Raw genomic sequence first — 26005 nt, forward strand, 5'->3', positions numbered from 1 at the left:
AACAAAAAAAAAATGTGTTGAAATGAGGGACTTTCCAATCGGCGTTCCCCAAAAACACGATAGATGGCGTTGTTAAGTTTTTTCATTGTTTAAACTTCTAATTTCATGGATAACAGACGTGCATATTTTGTCTTTGGTTTTGGGTATAAATGGCCCTTTTTATTCCACCAAGGTACAATTACAACTTCCACCCATTATTATTCTGATTAAAATAAAGAGAAGCAATAGTTAGCAACATCATTTTATACATTATGTGATCCAAATATCAACCAACAATTAGTTTTATATATGCTTCTGCCTTTACATTAAATTTTAAAATAATTACGAGTATGTACCCCAGCAATGAGAAAATAGGTAACATGATCAGAGTTATTATCATGAACCATTCTCGCCATTTTGACGCTTATGACAAGTCTACATAAAAGTCACGGCAAAGAAAAACAAAAAGGTAGGATAAACAATAAAAATAGGCTTATAACTCGATTAAGGCTTTTGTTGTTTTTATAGCACTCATCCGTTGTTAGGGACAGTCAAAAAGAGAAAAAAAAAAAAATTGACTCTGACGGGACTTGAACCCGCACTTATCAAGCCGGGGGCTAACTTTAAATCACATTACATAAGTCCACGACTATATCCCAATTGGGGTAGTCAGAGGTACATCTTACATAAATAGCCTATATACGTCCCACTGCTGGGCACAGGCTTCCTCTCAATCAACCGGAGAGGGTATGGAGCATACTCCACCACGCTGCTCCAATGCGGGTTGGTGAAGGTGTTTTTACGGCTAATAGCCGGAACCAACGGCTTAACGTGCCCTCCGAAGCACGGAATCAACTTACTTTTTCGGACAATCAGGTGATTCAAGCCTGAAAATTCCTTACCAAACAAAGGACAGTCTCACAAAGTGATTTCGACAATGTCCCCATCGGGAATCGAACCCGGACCTCCAGATCGTTAGCCTAACGCTCTTACCGCTAGACCACGGAGGCTGTTACATCTACCGCAAGAAATAAGTACACACATCTCACCGAGCTTTCTGTTAGACCAACGCAATAAATAAGTACAACCTTAAATGAACCCAAAATAAAATATCCGATACACACTTGACCGTTTTTATTTTTATTTTATTTTTAGAACAACCCTTGCTCCCGTCGTCTGGAGATAAAAATTTGAATCCTGTTCGAGGATTGGAATAGATAATTTATTACGAGCAGACCCAACATCTTTTTAGACTTGTATGGATGCGTCTATTTTTAATACGCGTTTTATTTGTGGTTAGAGCGTTAGGCTCACGATCTGGAGGTCCGGGTTCGATTCCCGATGGGGACATTGTCGAAATCACTTTGTGAGACTGTCCTTTGTTTGGTAAGGACTTTTCAGGCTTGAATCACCTGATTGTCCGAAAAAGTAAGATGATTCCGTGCTTCGGAGTGCACGTTAAGCCGTTGGTTCCGGCTATTAGCCGTAAAAACACCTCCACCAACCCGCAGTGGAGCAGCGTGGTGGAGTATGCTCCATACCCCCTCCGGCTGATTGAGGGGAGGCCTGTGCCCAGCAGTGGGACGTATATAGGCTGTTTATGTATGTGTTTATTTGAGCATCCAACGGTCTCCGTACTCTAATGGTTAAAGAGCGTTGGTCTGTAGATACAGAAGTCCCGGAAACCAAAATAACACTTACTTATCACAAAAATCGCGTTATGGTCCCTAGTTATAGTTGATTAGTTTGTGGTTGTCCAAATAAGTAATATGATTCCGTGCTTCGGAAGGCTCGTTAAGCCGTTGGTTACTAGTTCCGGCCAAGAAGTTAATTCCGGCCAAGTACTTAATGCTATCTGCGGCAAATCTACAATAAGTGACGTCAAAAAAAATCAAAATAAAAAAAATTGGTTACTAACCTAAGTGCCTCCATTAACCCGCAGTCGAGCAGCGTGGTGGAGTATGCTTCATACCCCCTCCGCTTGATTGAGAGTAGGCCTGTTCCCAGCAGTGGGACGTATATAATCATACATACATACATAAACAGCCTATATACGTCCCACTGCTGGGCACAGGCCTACTCTCAATCAAGCGGAGGAGGTATGGAGCATACTCCACCACGCTGCTCCAATGCGGGTTGGTGAAGGTGTTTTTACGGCTAATAGCCAAGACAAACGGCTTAACGTGCCCTCCGAAGCACGGAATCATCTTACTTTTTCCGACAATCAGGTGATTCAAGCCTGAAAAGTCCTTGCCAAACAAAGGACAGTCTCACAAAGTGATTTCGAATGTCCCCATCGGGAATCGAACCCGGACCTCCAGATCGTGAGCCTAACGTTCTAACCACTAGACCACGGAGGCTGTACGTATATAATATAATGCTGAAATGTTTGTTAGTTAGTGAAAACTGCATTATTGTTACTTATTCTATGACTTAAGATAAATTAATAAATAACTCATTGGCGCAAGTTCGGTACCGGAGATCGAAACGGCGCCCCCCGTTTGAGAAGAAAGCTGGTGTGTCCTCTGCGTATTAAGTATGTAAAAAAACATCTTCAAACTTTTCTTCACACAGGAAGACTGAAGGACGTACATTGACCAAATTGGAGATGTCCTTAGAAAAGGTTCAATACGGTCTACTCTGAACCGGCGTGCGTGTATAAAACGGTTGATGAATGTGGAGGAAGCCAGACAAGTGTGGGGTCGAAGCAAATCGAATTCCATGTCTCTGCTTCTCTCTCTCTATTTAAGAGCTGCGCTCTTGTCGGTGGAGTAACCGCCATTCCTCTCTTCTTCCCGCCAAAACCTACACCTCCCGATACGACACGACCTGCACCTTCTCTTTTATTTGTTTCATAAATGTTATCCTAGGTCTACCCCTTCCTCTCTTCCCTTCAATTTTTCCTTCTATAATGTTTGTTATAAATGAATCGTGTCGTATCAGGTGGCCAATCATATTTCCTCTCCGGTTCTCTATAGTCTTCAATATGGTTCTCTTTTCTTCAACTCTTTCCAGCACTTTTTCATTTGACACCATTTCAGTCCAGCTTATACCCTCCATCCTTCGCCAACACCACATGTCTGCTTAACCCGGCGAGAAATAGGCGTGAGTTTACTATCACTAGACACAGTACACACGTATCTATACCTACTTATAAACAAAAAAGAGTTATTTTTATTAGTAATACGGTGCGTCGTAGTACACAGACAACCCACAACTTTATCATGACAATATTTTTTATTAAAAAGATAACTATAACATTAGGGTTGTTGCGCATTGAGTGATGTTTTCTTTAATAAGAAATAATAAAGAATAAACATACCCTATATGCCCAATATGCCGTAAAACACCTCTCTATAATAATGGCCCGAAATTCGATGGTGTTGAATTAGCTCCATTAAAAAAAATAACAATAAAATATATTTAAAACATTTTTAATTCATCATCATCATCAGCCGTACGACGCCCACTGCTGGGCATAGGTAGGCCTCCCCCAAGGATCTCCACGACGATCGGTCCTGCGCTGCCCGCATCCAGCGGCTTCCCGCGACCTTCACCAGATCGACATATTTGATCGAGACATTTTTAATTAATTACTTACTTACACAAAATTATTTGCTCTGGAAGTGTACGCTAATCCTTACACAAGTAATTAAATTCACGGCTTCAAATTAAAATATTAGAACCGAAAAGTTTCAAAAACTAGCAAGAATTATGTATTACTATAATATATTCTATTCGAAATTAAACAATTTAGAACGAACCTATACTGATTAATAGGTAAAAACATTATATTTTTACTTAATTTTAGGTAAGTATTCGATAAATCACGGGCAATAACTTCTAGCGAGTGTAAGAAGGTAGTTTAGATCAGTATAATACATAAATAATAAAACATATTTAAGAAAAGAGACATTGGCCCCGATTCCTGCAGACACCTCCTAATTTTACTTTAAGTTATACCTGTCATTTTCTTATTCGCCGAAAAGGAAAGAGACGGACGATCGACAGCTCTTAATTTTAGGAAGAATGAGTAAATGAATGAATAACCCGGGCGAATCAAACACGCATCTTGCTAGTATGAAAACCGTTTGACGTGTGCTGTCAACTTGCTGCTAGCTGCAAGCTGTCTAATCACCTACTTGTTTGGTATTACGAGCACTTAAGTAGGTGTCCCTTGTAAAATCTCCGAAAGACGTAATATACGATCCCGACGACCCGATTACTCTAGCCATAGAGGCAGCCAATCAGCTCGCGACACCAAACACTTCAGGACCCGGATACCGATCCCGCCGGCGTGGTCGACGATTTCCCTAAAGCAGTGCTTATCGCTATCGACCCACTAGGGTCGATTAATTCTTTCAATATTTTTCCTCTCAGACGACGCCCTGAGCCGGGGTTCGCGCCCTACAGGGCACCTTAAGGCCTGTTGTCTGAAATTTTGTTTGCCGAGAGTTCTCAGCCGAGGTTCGCGCGAGAGCCTTCAGCGCTCCCCATTTGTCCGGCCAAGTAGTGCAAAATGCAATCTGCGGCAAATCTACAATAACTCACGTCAAAAAAAACTTTGTAAAATCTCCTTGTTCACCGAGCGCTCGCGAACGTCTGCGTAACAGTCGCTAGGTGTGTTCACGCCCTTACTAAGACATAAAGATCAACGCTCGCCGTGTCTGGTTTTTATTATTTCAAAAGCCATGAGGGTGATCGGTTGTGTTGTGTTGGCTGTTGCTGTTGGGGTAAGACCGTCACATTTATTTCTTCTAATCCTTTATCCCCGTTGGGATGTAAGGCTCAAATAACACAGGCAAAAAAAAAAAACAGGTTTCCACTCCTCGCGATCTTTTGTAGCCACTGAAGCTTGCTTGCTTGTTTGTTTCGGCCAAGTACCTAGTACTTTTTTTTTGACGTGAGTTATTGTAGCTTTGCCCCAGATGCCATTAACTACTTGGCCGGGCAAATGGGGAGCACTGAAGGCTCCCACCCGGTACAACGTTTAAGACAACAGGCCTAAGGGTGCCCAGTTGGGCACGAACATCGGCTCAAGGCGTCGTCTGAGAGGAAGAATATTTGAAAGAATTAATCGAACCTAGTGGGTCGATAGCGATAAGCACTGTTTGAGGGCAATCGTCGACCACGCCGGCGGGATCGGTATCGGGGTCCTGAAGTGTTTGATGTCGCGAGCTGATTGGCTGCCTCTATGGCTAGAGTAATCGGGTCGTCGGGATCGTATATTACATCCTTCGGACGCCGATACTTTTCAGTGCCGTCCCTAAGCGGGATTTAGTACCAAATTGGAGATGCCCTTAGAAAAGGTTTAATACGATCTACTCTGAACCGGCGTGCGTGTATGAAGCGATTGATGAATGTGGAGGAAGCAAGAGAAGTGTGTAAGGATCGAAGCAAATGAAATTCTATAGTCTCTGCTTGCCCCGGTGGGAAATAGGTGTGAGTTTATGTATGTACGTATGTATGTAAGTACCCATTTGCGGCAAATCTGCAATAAGTCTCGTCAAAAAACATCTTGTTTTTTTTCCGTTATAGTAAGTTTGTATAAAAATGTTACCTAACATAAATACCTATCCAGTTTTTAACCCAGGAAGGTGAGTAGAAAACAACGTAAAAATAGTCGATTCCTCTAGCCATAGAGGCGGCCAATCAGCTCGCGACACCAAACACTTCAGAACCCCGATACCGACCCCGCCGGCGTGGTCGACGATTTCCCTCATTCAGCGTTTATTGCTAGCGACCCACTAGGGTCGATTAATTCTTTCAAATATTCTTCCTCTCAGACGACGCCCTGAGCCGAGGTTCGCGCCCAACTGGGCACCCTCAGGCCCGTTGTTTTTTATTTTTGTTTGGTGTAAGCCCTAGGCGATTTCCATTTGTCCGGCCAAGTAGTTAACGCCATCTGCGGCAAATCTACAATAAGTAAAGTAAAAAAAAATAGTTGATATTCCTACGATGAAGGTTGATTTGATTAGCTACTAAGTCATTACACAAATATAGTACTTACCTAGATAAAATGTAGTATTACCTACTAATTAAGTACCTATCTACTTATTATAATTATGTATAATAGAGGTATTGATTTTATGTTATCATTATTTATTTAATTTGTTATTAACCCATTTCTCTTTCTTTGTTAATTACTTATTAGGTATTGCCTTATCGCAATGTTTCTAAGTACATATTAGAAATAAAAAAAAACATAACGTAGTAAGCAGTGCCTTGTATGTATATTACCCACCCCGTCGGCGTGGTCGAAGATTTCCCTCATTCAGCAGTTATATATAAATAGATTAACAGCCTCTGTGGTCTAGTGGTTAGAGCGTTAGGCTCACGATCTGGAGGTCCGGGTTCGATTCCCGATGGGGACACTGTCGAAATCACTTTGTGAGACTGTCCTTTGTTTGGTAAGGACTTTTCAGGCTTGAATCACCTGATTGTCCGAAAAGTAAGATGATTTCGTGCTTCGGAGGGCACGTTAAGCCGTTGGTCCCGGCTATTAGCCGCAAAGACAGCTCCACCAACCCGCATTGGAGCAGCGTGGTGGAGTATGCTCCGTACCCCCTTCCGGTTGATTGAGGGGAGGCCTTTGCCCAGCAGTGGGACGTATATAGGCTGTTTATGTCATGTTATGAAGGACTTTATATGTATAAACGTTCTCCAAAAATAAGATAGATGGCGTTGTCGAGATTTGATAATTACTAATTTTCTCATTACTCGCATACATAATTATTCAAAAATGCAATGTAATGGCAGAAGCAATATAAAAATAATTGTTGCTTGATATTTGGCTCAGATTATGTATAGAATTATGTTGCTACCTTAATACCTATGCTTCTCTTTATTTTGATCAGGATACTCTTAATAATGGGTGGAAGATGTAATTGAAAGAAAGAAAGAATGAAACATTATTCCCGGACACCACAGACACAGACAGACAGGTACATTACATTTAACACAGGACAGAAACCACACGGAAATCAATAAGTACACAGAAAAAAAAAAACAAAACAAAAAGAAAAACAAACCAAAATCATAAAAGCAATACTTAATAATAAAACTACGTAAGTATTCTAAATGCAACGCACTGACGGCCCGATCATCTGCGGTGGAGTCCGGAAAAGGACCTCGCTCAGCGCAAGTCAATTGTGCCTGGGCGTAATAAAAAGGGTCATCATTTATACCCAAAAACAAAGATAAAAGATGCATACTTATGCAAAGATGTACTTGCTTCGGCAGTACATATACTAAAATTGGAACGATACAGAGAAGATTAGCATGGCCCCTGCGCAAGGATGACACGCAAAATCGTGAAGCGTTCCACATTTTTGTTTTATTTATAAGATGTGTTTGTTTTGTTTTTAATTGGTTGAATAAATAAAATTATATTCTTAAGAAAAAAAAAATAAAAAAAAAAGATGCATATGTCTCTTATTTATGAAATTAGAAGGTTAAACGAAGGAACATCTTTACAACGCCATCTATTTGTTTATGAGGAAAGTAGCCTGGAAAAATCCGTCATTCGCGCCACTTCACATCAAGTACCTTCTCTGTAGTATTTACAAGTCGATTAGGTATGTAAATAATATTATTAATAGATTCATTTTACTAAATTGACAATAAGTACTGACACAATTATATCGAATTACGAGTACATTATATAAACTCATAAAATAGTGAATTGCAAAATGTAATTTCCTGTTAGTGGAGCCAATGAAGGCAGTGGCGGCCGTAGCAAAATATTTAGTTGGTGTGAGACCTCACCTCAGCCTTGAGGAGCTCGGTGGCGCAGCGGTAAACGCGCTCGGTCTGCGATTGTTGAAGTTAAGCAACTTTCGCAAAGGCCGGTCATAAGATGGGTGACCACAAAAAAAAGTTTTCATCTCGAGCTCCTCCGTGCTTCGGAAGGCACGTTAAGCCGTTGGTCCCGGCTGCATTGGCAGTCGTTAATAACCATCAATCCGCACTGGGCCCGCGTGATGGTTTAAGGCCCGATCTCCCTATCCATCCATAGGGAAGGCCCGTGCCCCAGCAGTGGGGACGTTAATGGGCTGATGATGATGATGATGATGTGAGACCTCAAAGTGTAAGTGTGCAAGAGGAAGAATATTTGAAATAATTAATCGACCCTATTGTGCTCAGTGAGGCCCTTTTATCTCCGGACGTCGACCACCTTTTTTTTTTGACGTGACTAGATTTGCCGCAGATGGCATTAACTACTTGGCCGGACAAATGGGGAGCGCTGAAGGCTCTCACCCGGTACAACGTTTAAGACAACAGGCCTGAGGGTGGGTGCCCAGTTGGGCGCGAACCTCGGCTCAGGGCGTCGTCTGAGAGGAAGAATATTTGAAAGAATTAATCGACCCTAGTGGGTCGATAGCGATAAGCGCTGAATGAGGAAAATCGTCGACCACGCCGGCGGGGTCGGTATCGGGGTCCTGAAGTGTTTGGTGTCGCGAGCTCATTGGCTGTCTCTATGGCTAGAGTAATTGGGTCGTCGGGATCGTACCTATAGTACGTCCTACGGCCGCCACTGAATGAACGGTTTGACTACTTCGATTTTGATGATTAAAAGGCTTTTAATTGTTGAACTTTGAGACCCTCTGACAGACAAACGGACGAAAAAATGTTTAAAAAAGAAAACTTACTATTCCCGACGTTTCGGTCGCGTTGCAGCGACCGCGGCGCGGCCACGAAATGACTGGCGCGCGCGACTAATATTTAAATGTGGGTACTTACCTACTTAAGTAACAATATATACCTACACCGACAAAATACGAGTGTCCTGCGATTCTCACCGACACGAATATTTATTTTGTGTGCATCAAGATGGCGAGTGTAAGTCGTTAAGGGATAGGCGCTGGATTGCGGACCAAGTGTTATTGTATAAAATTATACATGGTCATATTATATGTCCACAATTGCTGGCTAAGTTAAGATTCTCGATACCACGATCAAATGCTAGATTACAAAATTTCCGCCCTTTTTTAATCAGGAACTTTAAAACCAATCTTGGATTTTTTAGCGTTGTACCTAGAATGTGTCGTGAACATAATAACTTTTATAAGGAATCCAAAGTCGATTTGCTATCCTGTTCCTTACCTAAATTTAAAAAAATATTAAATAATTTTGTGAATGTTCGTTTGGCCGAGTGATCTTTAACCATTTAAGTTAAGTGTTGTTTTATTCTTTTTAAGATTTATTTGTCTGTTGTTTTTTTTTTATTTTATGTAGATTGTCTTCCTTTGTAGCGTTAATAAAGTAGCATGTTGTGTTTGCCTATAATTGGACGAGCACTAGTCCAGTATTTGTAAATAGGTTAAGTTATATGTAAAAGTGTTTTTGTCTGTTGGCAAACCTAATAAAAAAATAAAAATAAAATAATAAGTCTTCAAATGGCCTTGATATGGAATAAAATCAAGCATATAAAGCATACCTACTTATATATATTTTTTTATTTCAAATAACTCTAAACCGTTTGTTTGTGTCTTCTTGAATCTGGATAATTACTCACTATGTAAGTGTGGAATGACTACCATATCAATGTACTTCCATACCACCATATCAATAACAAAATTCAACATACATACATACATACATACATAAACTCACGCCTATTTCCCACCGGGGTAAGCAGAGACTATAGAATTCCATTTGCTTCGATCCTGACACACTTCTCTTGCTTCCTCCACATTCATCAATCGCTTCATACACGCACGCCGGTTCAGAGTAGATCGTATTGAACCTTTTCTAAGGACATCTCCAATTTGGTCATCATAAGTCCTTCTCGGTCTTCCTCTGCCAGCCCTACCATCAACTTTCGCTTTATATACCGCTTTTGCAATCCTATTATCCTTCATCCGCTCTACGTGTCCAAACCAACCTAACATTCCCTTCTCAATCCTAGTCACTATATCGTCTTTTACACCACATCTCTGTCAACACAACAAACAAAACAAAAACAAAAAAACAAAACTCAAATTCAAAAATATTTATTGTTCAAAATTGGCTTACAAAGTTAGCGCTTTTTGAACGTCAAAAAAATTAAATTACATATTATGTAACTAGCCGTAAAACTACTACCACATCGGAATCTGTAACGCTAAGGGAAAGACGTGGCCAGAAAACCTCCCAGCACAGGGCCCTAGTCCTACTGTTTCATGTTTTCCTTTTTTTCTTTTTTTTTTGAAATCCAGCTTGTATTACATAATTTATAGACTTAAATACAATGGTATTCCATACAAGCAATGTACTTTCACATATTCAAAGCTCACACTGATACGACAAACATTTATAGAGTTATTTGAAATAAAAAAAATATATGCTTTATATGCTTGCTTGTATTCTATAGCAAGGCCATTTGAAGACCTACACCTGCCATCCTGATGCACACGAATATTTTTTTCCTAACCTGTTGTGGGTGTAACTCCGTGTAACTACCCTCACTTTGCTCATATTTAATTTCTCGCAAGCCGCTCAACCTTCAACACAATCTGCACAGCTTGCATCACGAAATCTTGTTTCTCTTTTATTTTGTTATAAATACCTCGCGAAGAATAATTATAAGTAAGGTTATTTTTTTTTACTTTATTAAGCATAAGTTTATCAAAAAATCAAAAAAATAAAAAAAACATTTATTTCAGACATGATGGTCCATAGTTAATTAACATTACACACATTGGTTACATTAATTATATTATCCACGTGAAAATTCATCAAAAATCGAATAGTGTTTTTTTTTTTTCACTCTAGTTATTATTTATTTGTTCATATAAAGTATAGTACAGTGCAATACAATGTTTCATAGGCTAATAACATATTTATAACAGGTAAGGTATAAGCCACTGCAGGCAGCGCAGCGCAGGACCGATCGTCGTGGAGATCCTTGGGGGAGGCCTATGCCCAGCAGTGGGCGTCTTAGGGCTGATGATGATGATAAGCCTCTGCAGCCTGTGTGTTTTCATCTTCGGTCTTATGACAAGTGGCTGAAAGTTGTCTTCTGTTTACTCCCTGTCCACCCCATTAGGGATTAATATTATAATAAATAAATAAAATAGATAAATAACCTTGTTACAGATGGCGAGTAGCGTGGAAGTCCCGAAGTTGAAACTGAATGACGGCAGGGAAATGCCCGCTATCGCTTTGGGAACATATTTAGGATTTGATGCGGTAAGTACCGGTTAGAACGATGGGCTCACGATCTAGAGGTCCGGGTTCGATTCCCCATGTGAACATTGTCAAAATCACTTTGTAAGACTGTCCTTTGTTTGGTAATTTTGCAAATCATCATTCTTGAATCACCTTGATTTTCCGAAAAAGTGCCATATTTCCGTGCTTCGGAGGGCACGTTAAGTCGTTGGTCCCCGTTGAAAGGAAGCCTGTGCCCAGCACTGGGATACCTTGTTAGGCTGACTTATATTTTTTTAAGCAGTCGTGTTTTTATTTAGATTTTTTTTAAACCACCCACCACCACCTATCACGTTGGTCTAATAGACATCTTGTTGAAGTGTGGGTACTTAGTTCATCTTGCGTTGGATGTAAGTAAGTACAATCAAAGAGAAAAAGTAAATTATTTGTAAACAGTGGTGAAATTATGAACCATTAGTTGTCATAATTATAAAAAATATGTTTTTGTAGGTGTTTTTGGTCTATTACAGAAACGACATGTAACCAGGAGGTCTTAAGTGCAACCATTTACTTTATTAAGTACTTTGCAAGAAATTGTTTGGACTTTTGCAGCTTATCGTACCTCAGACTTTAATTGAGATCTTCTATCGTGTGGGTTGTGAGGTGGAGTACCAACCTCATCAACCCTGGTGTCAGGGTTACTATAAAAGCCGCCAAAGGCCCCTGACATGGCTCATGTAACGACTACTTACTTACATCAGTAAGTAGCAACCGGGGCCAACGGCTTAACGTGCCTTCCGAAGCACGGATCATCTTACTTTTTGGACAACCAGGTGATCAGCCTGTAATGTCCTAACCAAACTAGGGATCACAAAGTGATTTTTGTGATCTGTCCCCACCGGGATTCGAACACGGGACCTCCGGATCGTGAGCACAACGCTCAACCACTGGACCACAGAGTTCTAATTGAGATAATAGTCGACATTAATATGTTTTCCATGTTGTTCTGGGAGCAAATAAAAAACATAGAACACGTTCAGCTGCCTGTCTCCCCGGGCATGTCGTAAAAACCGACAGAGGTATTGTGTCCTCTAACATGATGGACTAATGTTATGGGCGATAGGCTGATCCCTTATCACCATAAGGTTTATCATATCCAGCTTACGACATCGTATCAACAGTGGCTGCAAGTTGTCTTTGAATACCTGTGGCTCTGCCCACCCCATTAGGGATTACGGGTGTGAGTTTATGTATGTATGTTTAACACTTTCAAGGACAGAACGTCTATTGACGTTCCGATCTCAAGGTGTCATATTACCTATTATGAACCATCAATGACCCATGATCTCTGTCCGTGAAAGGGTATGTAATATCGGGTTGTTTTTTTTTAAATTACAGAATGGTGTAGTTGAACCGACCAAAGACCTGCGCGATACTCTGTCTCGGTCTATCGACATCGGCTGGCGTCACTTCGACACCGCCTCCGTCTATAAGACAGAGAAGACTATAGGGGAAGCTATCAGTATGAAAATACAGGACGGAACTGTACAGAGGAGTGACGTGTTCGTTACTACTAAGGCAAGTATTACCCCCGATTCCTGCAGATACCAAAGTCAAAGTCAAAGTATTTATTGCATTAATTACCATCTGTCTATCTAATTCCTTTTTTTCCAATCAATCAATCAATAATTCTTTATTGCAAAACGGCATATAAGTACAAACCTCAATAATAAAAATATAAAAATAAATAAAATAATTAATTATTATTATGTTTGAGATATTGAAATGACAAACATAATACCACACACGCCTTCCAAAAGTCCGGGACTCCGTAGGCCCGAGATATGAAAACGACATACAAATAATAATTAATTATTTTATTTATTTTTATATTTTTGTGTTATTATTCGCACGCTGTATGGTTGAGTGATGGACTTTTTTTGATATAAGTAATATATATTTAAGATCTTCTGTACCACTCTAGAGCGAATAAATTTTATTTCATTTCAAAGGGCATAAACATACAAATAAAGCGATTTCTTCTAGACAATCATGATGTTGATATACTTAATTTCCCTCAATCAGCGCTTATCTGTCTGTGTCTGTGGTGTCCGGAAGTAATAAATATTTCTTTCTTTCTTTCTTTCTTATCGCCAACGACCCACAAGGGTCGATTAATTCTTTCAAATATTTTTCCTCTCAGACGACGCCCTGAGCAGAGGTTCGCGCCCAACTGGGCACCCTCAGGCCTGTTGTCTTAAACGTTGTACCGGGTGAGAGCCTTCAGCGCTCCCCATTTGTCCGGCCAAGTAGTTAATGCCATCTGCGGCAAATCTACAATAAGTCACGTCAAAAAACCATCCATCTGACCATCTATTTTTTTTTGTTTTTTTTTTTCAATCAATTAATAATACTTTATTCCAAAACGGCATATACTTAAGTAAAAAGGGCATAAACATACAAATAAAGCGTTTTCTTATAGACAATCATGATGTTGTATACTTAACCCTTTCACGGACACAGATCATGGATCAATGACACCTTGAGATCGGAACGTCAATAGACGTTCTGTCCTCGAAAGTGTTAATGAATATACTTCCACTCTTTCAGCTCTGGAACACTCACCACAAACGGGAGAAGGTGATGACAGCCATCAGGGAGTCTTTGGAAGCACTTGGGCTGAACTATATTGACTTATACTTGATGCATTGGCCCATCGGTTTGAACGTAAGTAGACCATTCGGAAGGCACGTTAATTCAAATTCAAAAATACCTATATTCCGCTTTATAAAATTTAATTTGTCAAACTTTGTAATTGTATATGTGGCTAGTATAAGATTTTTAACATCGCAACTTTAATTAAGATTATTATAAGCTGTAAAGTTTGCAATAAACGATTACTTACTTAAATAAATAAAAAAATTAGGAGGTAACATAGCTGAGCCGTGGTAGCCCAGTTGCTGGAACGCTTGCCTCTCACTTTGAGGTCGCAGGTTCAAATCCAGCACAGGCCTAAACCAATGATTGTCGAATTTGTTTTCGCAATTTTATTCCTTATTCTATGACTGCGTCAAACAGAGTACTGCGGAGTGGAAGGCAAGAGGGAAACCGCACTACCCTAAAAAAGTAGCATGAAGAATGCTACACCGACAAGAGCGTGGCTCTTGAATTAATGATTTGCCCGAAGGCATTGACGAGGCCTAATATGGAGCTCGCCCAGAAGGTGCCTGTTCACTCTGGCCTTGAAAGCACCCGGGTTATATGCATTCGGAAATACAGAAGACGGCAGAGAATTCCACTCACTAGCAGTGCGCATAATGAAAGACGATGCGAAGCGCTTTGTGCGAATTGTTAGGATACTAATAGGGATGGAACCCGTCCGTACGTCTGGAAGTCCGAAGACAAAAGGGGGATGGTTGAATGAGTGTAGATCGTGGGCACACTCCCCAAAGTGCAGTCTGTAGAATGCCCTATTTTTCCCTAAAAAGTAGCATGGAGAATACTACACCGACAAGAGCGTACCTTTAAATCTTCTTCTTATCGTGTGGGTTGTGAGGTAAATACCAACTCTTTAACCCTGGTGTCAGGGTTATAATTGAGCCGCCAAAGGCCCCTGACATGACTCATGTAACGACTACATACTTACATCAGTAAGTAGTAACCGGGACCAAAGGCTTAGCTTTTAAATTAGTGATGATGATTCTATGTCTGCACTGTTTAGATACAGATTTCTTTTGTAAATGTTTGTAAGGAATTCCTAAATTGTATTTACCTACTTTTCTAGGAAGACTACACGCATTCAGATGTAGATTTCATGGAGACGTGGCGCGGTATGGAGGACGCCCAGAACCTGGGTCTGGTCAAGTCCATAGGAGTGTCCAACTTCAACAAGGAGCAGCTACAGAGGATCATCAGGGAAGGAACCGTGAAGCCGGCTGCTTTGCAGATTGAGGTGAACAGATAGTAATTTTATACCTACCTAAAAAAATACGTTTATTTATATGTATGTATTTACGCTAAGTATTTCACTTATGGTCTTAAAATAATTAACAATGTTGAACCTCTTAAATAACAAATAACTAGTAGTATAACTATTTTTGTAAGTAAGTACCTTAAAAATAACAAATTATTACTAAGTAAGTATGTTTTAAAAATAGTTACAGTTAACTTATAGCTAGGCCATCTTTTTCCAAAGATGTTTAAATAAAGATTTACTGAATCTATTTCTATTGCACCTGGCGTATTTTGACCGGCAGCGTTTTGGTGTTTATGTACTTATAAAGAACACTTACTTACAAAATAAAGGCCAAATAATTTAAAAAGCAGAGTGGACAGGCACCTTCTGGGCGAGCTCCATGTTAAGCCTCGTCAATGCCTTCGGGCAAGTCTGGGGCCATGAGCAAACCCATCAAAGGTGAAAAAAAAAAACAAACAATTGAAGTAAAATCAACGGTTTTTTGTTAATTAGGAATTTCTTCGAGGCGACGTCAGAGTGAATGAAATTAACCCCTTTTTTCTCCTGTCAGATACATCCACAGATCATACAGTCTGACCTGGTTGACTTCGCAAGGTCCGAGGACATCGTTGTAATGGGATACAGTCCTTTCGGCTCCCTGGTGATGAGATATGGCCAGCAGTTCCCCGGCCCCAAAATGGATGACCCCGACCTCACCAAGATGGCCCAGAAGTATGGAAAGACTACGCCTCAAATTGTGCTCAGGTGGTTGGTAAGTAACAACATGAGCTCACGACGACGTACCTATATCCAAATGAGGTAGTCACGAGGCCAAGGAAAACAAAGGATGGCCAAAGCTGGTATGCGATATCGAGGCAGACCAGCCCGGTGGTCGGATGACATTGTGAGGTATGCCGGAAAGCAATGGATGAGATTGCACAGGACCGGAAAGGATGGCGTGAAAGAGAGAAGGCCTGTACGTAGGAATGGGTGGATACAGGATGAGTAGATAGATAGATAGTTACGAGGTACATCCATCGCAAGATGAACTAAGTACCCACACCTCACCGAGCTTTCTCTTGGACCAACGCGATAGGTGAGCCGTATCGCCGTCTGTAATGGTCGAGCCAACTGTGTTAGTGAAAACTGCGCTTCAGATAAATTAATAAATTCTATCGTGTGATTCTAGGTCAGGGTGACTATTGAGTCGCAAAAAGCCCCTGACATGGCTCATGTAACGACTACTTACTTACATCAGTAACGTGCCTTCAGAAGCACGGATCATTTTACTTTCGGACAATCAGGTGATCAGCGTGTAATGTCCTAACCAAACTAGGGACCACAAAGTATTTTTTGTGATATGTCCCCACCGGGAATCGAACCCAGGACCTCCGGGTCGTGAGCCCAACGCTCAAACACTGGCCCACGGAGGTCGTTAAAATTAATAAATAAGTGAGTAGATCATACAAGAGGGATTTTTGTGGTTATGTCCCCACCAGGATTTGAACCCAGATTAAACATTTATACTTAAGGACGTGGGCCGTCGAAGGACGTGGGCCGTCGCCTTAGAGAGCAGGGCTTTGACCCCCGCTCCGGGTCTTACTTGGCTCAGAGGTTGTCCGTGGCAATCCAGCGCGGTAACGCTGCTAGTGTCATGGGCACTTTTGGGCCGGGTTTGACACGGAGTGGGTTCTAGGTTAAGTAATTTTAAGTTGAATTATTTGACTTTTTGTATAAATATTAATTAAGAATAAATTTATACTTAATTATATATTTCAGGTGGATAGAAACATTGTGCCAGTCCCTAAAACAACCAAAGTGAACCGCTTGGAAGAAAACATCAACATCTTCGATTTTAAATTGGAAAAAGAAGAAATTGATAAGATTAACTCTTTTGACAGCCACACAAGATACACTTTCCCATCATTCTGGCAAAATCATCCTCATTACCCCTTCGAGCAAGTCGATAATCCAATTGCTGACCCCTTCAAAAAACCTGTTGAAATACTATAAAATGTCGATGTAAAATTTTGGTACCTACTTCATCACCATCACTAAAAGCCACGTTCTTGTCGGTGTAGCATTATTCTCCATGCTACTTTTTGAGGGAAAATAGGGCAGTGGTTTCCCACTTGCCTTCCGCCCCGCAGTACTCTGTCAGATGCGAGTGGGATGGCGACCAAAGTAGTCTATTTCAAAGCCGTACTAGGACTCCTGTCTTCCGCCCATGAATAGTAAGTACTGACAGTTACTGCTGCCCTCTGTCAGGTTCCAGGTTACAGTCCCTGTGACTTGCCCCTTCCGTCCTGCATTGCCGTACCGATGACTCCCATCTCCGCCTTTGCAACCGTTGAGGTCTTGAGGAAAACCAAACAAAAAAAAATACAGTTATATCTCTGTCTTTATTATATATTTTTTTTTTCTATTCTCATTTAGTATTTTAAGGCTATATTTAACGAGGCCTAAAACTAATAAGAATTCGGGTGCGAAATAGAGTAGGTACCTACCATTATTATAAGAAATAAAATAAGGAATTTGTGTATCTTGTACTAGTTTAAGGCACAAAATCATGTTTTTATAAGACAAATATAATTAAATAAAAAATAAAACTTCAATAGTGTTGCACAACTGTCGATACTCAAAATATCGATACAATTGTTCATTTACAAGTAGACATTTTTTTTATCGATAGGCCCGACTATTGCTGTAAAACTACATGTCGATATTGTCGATATTTATCGTTAGTTTCATTTCCGATTTTTTAAGACAGCCTTTGGCTAGCAATAAAAATCCGCCATTTTGCTTTATTTTCAACAAGTATTCCCTCCCAACTTAATGTAAGTATGTCCTATTAATGAAGACTGTTAAGTAATTATAATATTAGTTAATTGATATTAAATAATTAGTATTAATTGTTTGCTGATTGTATTAATAATAATTTGAAGGAAATAAAACACATTTTTATAACAATACCTCTATAATTATGGCACTTCATATTAAAAAAAACTTTACCTTACAATCCAATTTTCAAAAGCTTTGAAAGGAGATGAGTAAAAGCATCGAGTTTTTAAATGACAGAACTTTTCTGGGGTGTTTTTCTCTGTTAAATGGTGTAAAATCCAAAAAAAAAGTAACAGTCAATCTGTATCAATCTTACACAATTTATAGTTTCAACATGATTTATTGCTTTACAAAAACAGGAGGACTGTTTATGATTATAATACTACCCGCAAAAGGTCATTTGTTAAAGGAACATTCTACAATTTAACCCACTTTTTCCCAATTTTTGTCAATTTTTATTTTATGACGCATTGATGATGCTTGTTACAATCACCATGCGAGAAAAACACCTTACAATTAGTCAAGAAATGTAATAACAAATGTTATTAGATCAAGAAGGAGAAGAATAATAATTTTGTATTCAATTACACAGTTAAAATCAGCTAATTTCTAAATACATAGGCAATTTTTACTTCTTCAGAAGGTACATATTTTAAATAAGACAATTTGAGAACGTTTCGAAGGAATTTAAAAAAATAAATTCAAATATTACTTCTCATTCAACAGACAATAACGAACATACTACTTATTAAGGCGAGTTTCTCTTCATCGTTTCTGTTAACAACAAAACTAATAAATCAGAAGGTCTATTCTGTAATGTTTGACAGCTTCGGTTGATAACTGAGATCTGTCAAAAATTTTTTTTAAGTAAGTATCAAAGATAAACTTGCAGAAAGGCAAGTTCATCCGTGATGACATTCATTTAACTTAAATTTTTGTCAGATAACAGTGGTCTACGCTGAAAACTTTACAATATAGGCCTGCAGACCTTAAAAATAGTCTGTTTTTATTTAAACCTCTTCATTTTTTGTGGAACATCGTGTGAACATGAGAAAGGTCTGATAATTTCACCATATGTGGTTTTGTTTCACGAAGCTAGCGACTATCGTTATTTTTTCATAGGTGTCAGTTCTAGCCGACCGAACATAATTTTAATTCAATTTGACAGTTCTAAAACTAGCGCTATCTCTTCCTTACATTACCTACCTACACCCCATTAAAAATAGCTTGATTAGAATAACAGCAAAACAAAAAGATGTTATAGGTACTGCCTAGTGCGAAACTATTTTTAACGAGGTATAAGCGATGGATGGTACTATTTTTAGAGCTGCAAAACCAAAATATAATAATTTTTTGTCGCCAGTAGATAATTCACAACGACTCGCGCGAAGCGAATATGCACTCTGTATTGTGTCTATCATAGAATCAGAGTTCTAATTAATCTAATTTTTCAACTGCCGCGAACTAGAAATCGCGTGGAGTAGAAATTAGAACTGTAATTCTACAAAAATTAAGGGCGCATTCAATCGATTCGCGGCGCTCTATGTAAATTGTTCTTAAGAGCGTCAAGACACATTATATCTTTTCAAGTTATCGGACCCTTGAGTCCATCCATCCTTGACCATCGATAGGCGTTCGTGTCATACTTAAACAAACAAACGCATTTCGATAGTCGAATCAGCCGGGTACCCGATGAAAAAATCTAACATGTATTGTCGTTCTAAGTCACTAATATAAATGGCCTAATAACCACTGACATACTATAAACAAATAGTGACGTCATTATGCCGATTTCAACTAAATTCGACTTGAAACGCCGTCGCTTAGTGACAAGATGCGCGGACACTTTTCTACAGAGATTGGTAGTCTATTTGTTTATATAAGAGGTTGCTAGTAACAAACTAGACTTTGACATTCACAGCTTACAAATAATATTGCTATTTTCGAAAATAATCTATTGATCATTTTATTGGTCATCGACTAAATGTCAAAATCTGTCGCAACACTTTTACCATTTTATGAGTATTCGTTATGTCTAGCCTACGGTAACTTAAATATTGTAAATAGCCAAAATAGTCGCTAGGTTCAAAGTGCTTACCTACTCTTATTCTTGTTTGACATTCTAAAAATCATTCTAGCACTGTAGCATTCGCCATTGGCGTGGAAAAAGTAGCAATACTAGATAGTTTTATCGATTTTATCAGCAGACATATCCATAGTTTGGCTTTTTAGGTGAAAATTATCGATAGTTGAATTACACGCGTATGCTAGTACTAGTGTTGTGAAACTATCGATAATACCTTCAAAAAACAAAATAAACAAATCGATACGCCTATCGATAAATTTTTGAATTAATTATCGGTTTTTTTATGTCAACCAAGAACACGAGCTCAGAGGAGTGTCGACGCGGCCAATCTCACCAAGCATTTAGCTTGTGTTAGTAAAAAAACTGGTGCAAAGTTAAAAATACAAACAATACTATGGATAAACCTTATCGTTTCAACGGTATTATCCATCTTAATATGTCGCCAAAGAACAGGTTTTTAATATAGTAGGTTTTTTTTTCAAGGGCATCATTGTCTTGTCTGTCGCCATTTTTATGTTAAAAACTTTTCCTTGGCGCATAGTACATGCTGTTATTTAGTATTACATACGTTAGTCTTTACAGAAGCAATTTTGAAGTGGTCTTCACAATAACGAGTACTAAATTAACACTGAAATTATGTCGCAAAATAACTTGAAATAAATATTTTCTTAATTCTTTTTGAGATAATTCAAAAGCCGTTTTCTTTTAAATAAAACGAACATTAAAATATCCGCAGATGTGTAAACCACTTAACATAAGTGTCAAGATATGTTAAAAATCTAATTGACTATAAATACGATATTACCTACGCTAATCCTCGTAAACTTACATACTGTAGTTTACTTAAAATATTATGCATTGCTTGGTCTTGCATATTATTGAGATTTGAAAGAAAGAAAGAAACATTTTATTATTAATTTATTTGTGACAAGAAATCTGCATCGTAATTTTAACAAAAAAAAAACAATATTTTCGCTGCCAAAAGGCATATTTTATCATATCTTTTACATTTTTTTTGGTTACGAAATAGCTAAATAAAAAAGTAGGTAATCAAAAACCAAGCAATGTAATTTAAGTAACGTATGCAAATCATTACGAGAATTAACCAGTAAGTTGGAATAGCTAATGTTTTTACTATAGTTAATATGCGTGATATGCAATGTAGAAACGTGGAGGAAGAATATTTTAAATAGTTTTTAATCTGTGTTGAAATATAGTTTTTTATTCACCTTTTAATCAATTGCAAAAGTCGAACTGTAGCGGCCATTTTGTCATTTTAAAAAAGAAAATAATCGACCAATCACAACCGTTGTTTTATCACGTGATCACTCGTTTTGGCCAGTATCATGAAATTCGATGATGGCGCTCGGAAAACAAAAAATATATTTCAACACTACAATGTATCCTTAAAAGTAGTAATAATTTTAGTATTAAATTCAAGCAATAAGGATTACTTAGGACTTAAGTATCTAAATAAGATAGGTTCAAGTTAGCTGTAACGTAAGTATATTAATGTGTACGTAGTTTAATAATAATTCATTATTTCTATGTATTTACTTTTTTAGTCTTGTCTTTTTATGGTTGTTTATTATAAAAATAACACACTTCAGTCCGCGTAGCATCCTGTCCGTATATCGCACGCAACGCGACAAAGGAGCCAATAAAATTGAGTTATGTTTTACGTAGCCAATTGAGTTGGCTCGTTCACGGCGTCGCTCGACAAATCCGAGCAGCACGTTACGGATACTGTCATTTATAAAACAAATATTAAAGCCATACGACCATGTAGTCAAAAATAGAGTTGTCTGACAGTTTATTAGATAGTCGATATTTAAAAGTTACAATATCGACAGCGACTATTTCCAACTCTTTTTGACTATCGAATAGAGACTGGGACACGACAAGTGATGACAATAATTCACGAAAACTTTATAAGTACATTGAACAAAGCTTTTCGGTGATTTTATTTAACAATATAACAAAACTGTCTTTCGTAATAGTAACAGCTAACTCAAACAAACCCAAGAAAAGATCTATGAAGTAGTAATGTTGCCATTGTCATTTCGCATGATTATTTCAGACACAAATAGGAAATTATTTAAAATAATAATTGCATTTTTTTTATTTTATTAGACGTGACTAATTGTAGGTTTGCCTTCACTACTTGGCCGGAAAGGAAACCGTTATTAATACTTATCAAGACATTTTTCTTAGTTATGGTTTGACTTTTTCGATACCTACTCATATTATTTTTATTTGTAATTAAATAGAAACCATAACAACATTGCAAAACAAATATGGCTGCAACGATCTTTAAAAACAAGACTAACTGTCTATTTGGGCGATATCTGTCAACCCTTAGGTTGTAAATTCAATGACCATCTCTGTTAAAGAAATGAATATTTCTAATTATTTTTTCAAAGATCGACCTGAGTGGATTAAGATTGAACTCCCAGAGACCCCTGACATAATTCATGTAACGACTACATACTTAAGCATATAGGTCGAGTTATTAACGTGAAGTATGGATCATCGTACTTTCGGATAATTGGGTGACCAATCAATGTCCTAACCAAACTAGGTAAAATTAAACAAAAATTTCAAAACATTACCACTTCACAGTCTTTTTGGGTGAAAAGACCCCTTTTCCTTATTATTCGCAGCATTCCAAGGTGTCAAATGGCCGATGAGAAGCCTACAGTGCATCAACATGCCAAAACCTTGCACCATGAGATTACTAACCTTAATAATTAATTATAATTTGATAAAAAATAGTCAATGATCGTTACACATGCAACGGGATCGCCGGCGGCCATTTTCTTTTTAAAAAAGAAGATATTTTTCTATCGTTACTTAATAAATAAATACCTAAAATGAGATGGATTGGGGCTCGTCGATATAGTATCGATTTTTTGGGCAGCACTGGTTTTAAAAGGTAACTGATATTAGACCATGTACACGGTCACGAGCATTAATATGTATACACTTTGGTGCCATGTCACATTAACTTTTTTGACAAATTGAACTGTAAGTCTCACTAATTATCAAATATGTTAGTGCAACAGAGTCCTAAAGTGGGTACATTATATTGCTCATGACTGTACCAGAGTAAGACGTGTAAAACAAAAATCTCGTTATTATAAATATATGAAGAGACTGTAATAGTAGTCTTTCTCCAACAAAGCGACGACGACTTTTCTTACGTGACGCGTATGTATACAAGGTGTTAGTGACATTGTAACGAATACTGACGGGGATGATTCAGCTCATTATTCTGAGTTAACAAGTGGAATTTTCAGCCGAAATAATCATGAAAATGTAAGTATTTTGTTTAATTACTTCCAGATCCATACTTTTACGACGGAAAACTCCACCAGATATCAATTCAGAATCATGATCTGAATCATACCTCAAAGTTTTCGTTACGATGTCACTAACACCCTGAATACTCTATTTTATCTGGTAATATTCGGGTCGCGAGCAAAAGCAGCACTTTATATTTTATTGCTTGTGTTTAAACTAAAGAAAAAGTGACTACTATATGACTACTTCGTTGGAATAAATAAGTTATTTCGGATATCACATTTTGTAAAAAATATTTTGTGAGCTGGATGGATTTGAGTGGTCAAAAATATTTTCTTTATAAAAGGAGTATGGCCGCCTATCATTGTCCAAATTAATCTCAACATACGTGATTTCTACAAGTTTCTAAGATTATCAGTAAATAACAAGTATATAGGAAGATTTGAAACTGATATAGTAGGGTTTTCTATACCTAATATTAATAATATAATTCTTTACATACAATTTATTTTTATTTTTAATCTGGCTAAGCTTTGCACTCATTGGTTAATTATATATTATTATAATATACCTTATTCAATATGGCGATATAAGAAAAACCGTACGCCTATCTCTAAAATATTATAAAAAATAAAAATAATAATTTTAATTAAATCCCTATACAATTTTATTGCTGATGACTACCTAATGTTGTCTTCGTGTTTGAATAATATTTCTATGCGTCTATAACTGGCCAGCACACGAAATTTTGTTTTAAAATGGCGCCGCGAGGAGCACTCTTTTTGCGCAGCTGTCGAACTGACGACTAATATCACTTTGTTTCAACATTTTGCAGCGTCAGTTTTGTGAGCGTAAATATGAAATAAAAATATCGATCTGCGAATAAGCACATTTTTCCCTGCTTTGCAATCTTTGAGTGCAATTATTTTTACTGTTTTAATTTAACATTTTAACGGAAATGGTACATAAAATCTTTGTGATTTATTGCATATTTTAATCTATAAAACAGTTTTCTATTTAAGTAATGTAATGTAAGTAATGGACCTGAAATGTAGCAAAATTCATTAATGTTGGACAACAATATTATCGATATAATATTGTTGTCCAACATTAATGAATTTTGCTACATTTCAGGTCCATTAGATCGATAACATCGATAGTGAGCTATCGATAATTTGGCATCTCTAATTTAGAGACAAAGTTAATGATCTACTACATCACGTGCCTATTCAAAATTAATAAAAAAACTGCAATAAAGCCGTTTCCCATTATAATGAAGAAAAAATAAACCGAAACAATATTTGTATTTGCATTAAACACTACATCGATATTTTTTTCTCATACAAAGATCGATATTTCTTTTTCAATTTCTATTCATTATAATTCGTGTCCAGCCATTATTAAATTAAAAACTAAAAAATACTTATTATATCTTCTGTTCGCACACCTAACAATAAAATAACGATTATAACTTTTATACAATAACGATTAATATTACTTGGTGTTTCTTTAGTTTAAAATTATTTATTACCGCTAGTAACACTAAATATATCGTTCCGTCCCCTCGCACACAACTTCGATCTAGCTATCTCGTTCTACACTTTACTAACCTAACTAACCCACACACTCAAAAAAACTTGTAAAAATATTATTTGGTTATTTTAAGGCTGTTTGTGATATCTTTTTACCGTTGGCTGAATAAGAAACTTTCATTGCTTTATGATTTTAAATTCTGAATACTCGCTCAATTTTCTTTTTTGATTAATTTTGTAATTCGAAAAACATTTTGATAATTTTTTGCTCGTATAGGTAACACAACCAATTATATTTTGATTCTTATAAAGTAATTTTGCAGCAAATCTTCATTGACCTAAACTTATTTTATTCATGTTATTTATATTCCTAGTCGATTCACGCAGGTTCATTCTTAACCGAACTTTATCAAAAGCAGTCCAGTGGTCGGTATTATTATCTTTTATTAATATATTTTCCTTAGATCAGTAGTTACTATTTTGAAAAAAGGCTTCCGTGGCGTCCAAGCTATTTTATTATGTAAGTAAGTATATTTTATATTTTTAACTCTTTCAGTCTTGGTGGTTAGTGTCACTAACCACCTCTTTCCGAATTGTTTCATTTAATTCAACGCCATCTAACGAAAATCAAGTGAACTATCATAAAAGTTCGAGTAATGATTGACCAGATACGACCGTTAGGCGGCACACTGAATGAATGACAGTTTAATTGTTTTGAATTGAATATTGCGCTAACGTGTTTTTATGCAAGTGTTTGATAAAAAGTACTGTGAATTGGGTAAGTACGCTTTTTTCTTTCATGTTTTGTACTCAACGTGTTCTCCTATACCTATTCTTTACGTATTCACATAAAGTTACGTTTACTTTTGCATTTTCAATTAATTCTAACAAATGAAATATGGTGGTTAGTAAACTAACCACCGTGACTGTTGTGGTCATATAGTCATAACGTAATTACATAGGTTTTTTTGTATTTATTTCAGTATGTCGCGGCTCAATGATAGACAAATCGCAGAATACCTGTTGGAAGAGATTCCTTCAGGTATCGAGAGTAACTGCAGCGATGAGGATAATGAAGAAGACCCACAAGATCATCCAAATTCGCTGGTGTTAGGCGATTTGATTGAAGAAGTTCCAGTAACCGATTTTGACAACTTTGATCCCGATGATGACATCCCT

General features: G+C 37.6%; 3 protein-coding genes and 1 non-coding gene across 12 annotated transcripts in view; 2 read left to right on the forward strand and 2 right to left on the reverse strand.

Annotated features, from left to right (window-relative positions):
- LOC126378402 (uncharacterized) overlaps positions 1–8764 on the reverse strand; it is a 128331-nt gene extending 119567 nt beyond the window's left edge. Inside the window, exon 1 of the mRNA XM_050026739.1 lies at positions 8748–8764. The gene's annotated coding sequence lies outside the window, so the exon portion shown is untranslated. The remainder of the gene's footprint in view (positions 1–8747) is intronic.
- Positions 1–26005, forward strand: part of LOC126378477 (aldo-keto reductase AKR2E4-like) — a 305847-nt gene that overhangs the window by 77836 nt on the left and 202006 nt on the right. Inside the window, exons 1-7 of one of the 7 annotated variants that reach the window (XM_050026871.1) lie at positions 4677–4712; positions 11059–11151; positions 12508–12687; positions 13720–13836; positions 14894–15061; positions 15636–15836; positions 16844–18034. In XM_050026871.1, the coding sequence (XP_049882828.1) occupies positions 11059–11151; positions 12508–12687; positions 13720–13836; positions 14894–15061; positions 15636–15836; positions 16844–17077 (993 nt within the window). In that variant the 5' untranslated portion in view covers positions 4677–4712 and the 3' untranslated portion in view covers positions 17078–18034. Of the gene's footprint in view, positions 1–4676; positions 4713–10370; positions 10548–11056; positions 11152–12507; positions 12688–13719; positions 13837–14893; positions 15062–15635; positions 15837–16843; positions 18035–26005 lie in introns of those variants that run through there. The other 6 variants (XM_050026873.1, XM_050026870.1, XM_050026872.1 and 3 more) reach the window with 6 other exon arrangements.
- The window catches only part of LOC126378536 (protein quiver-like), a 112776-nt gene that overhangs the window by 51191 nt on the left and 35580 nt on the right, over positions 1–26005 (reverse strand). The window lies entirely within an intron of this gene.
- On the forward strand, positions 7206–7312 carry LOC126378611 (U6 spliceosomal RNA). Its single transcript, XR_007568133.1, has one exon. It is a non-coding gene; the product is annotated as a U6 spliceosomal RNA (small nuclear RNA).

The sequence above is a fragment of the Pectinophora gossypiella genome, chromosome 26 (genome assembly GCF_024362695.1).
Source record: "Pectinophora gossypiella chromosome 26, ilPecGoss1.1, whole genome shotgun sequence".
In the NCBI taxonomy this organism is placed as follows: Eukaryota; Metazoa; Arthropoda; class Insecta; order Lepidoptera; family Gelechiidae; genus Pectinophora; species Pectinophora gossypiella.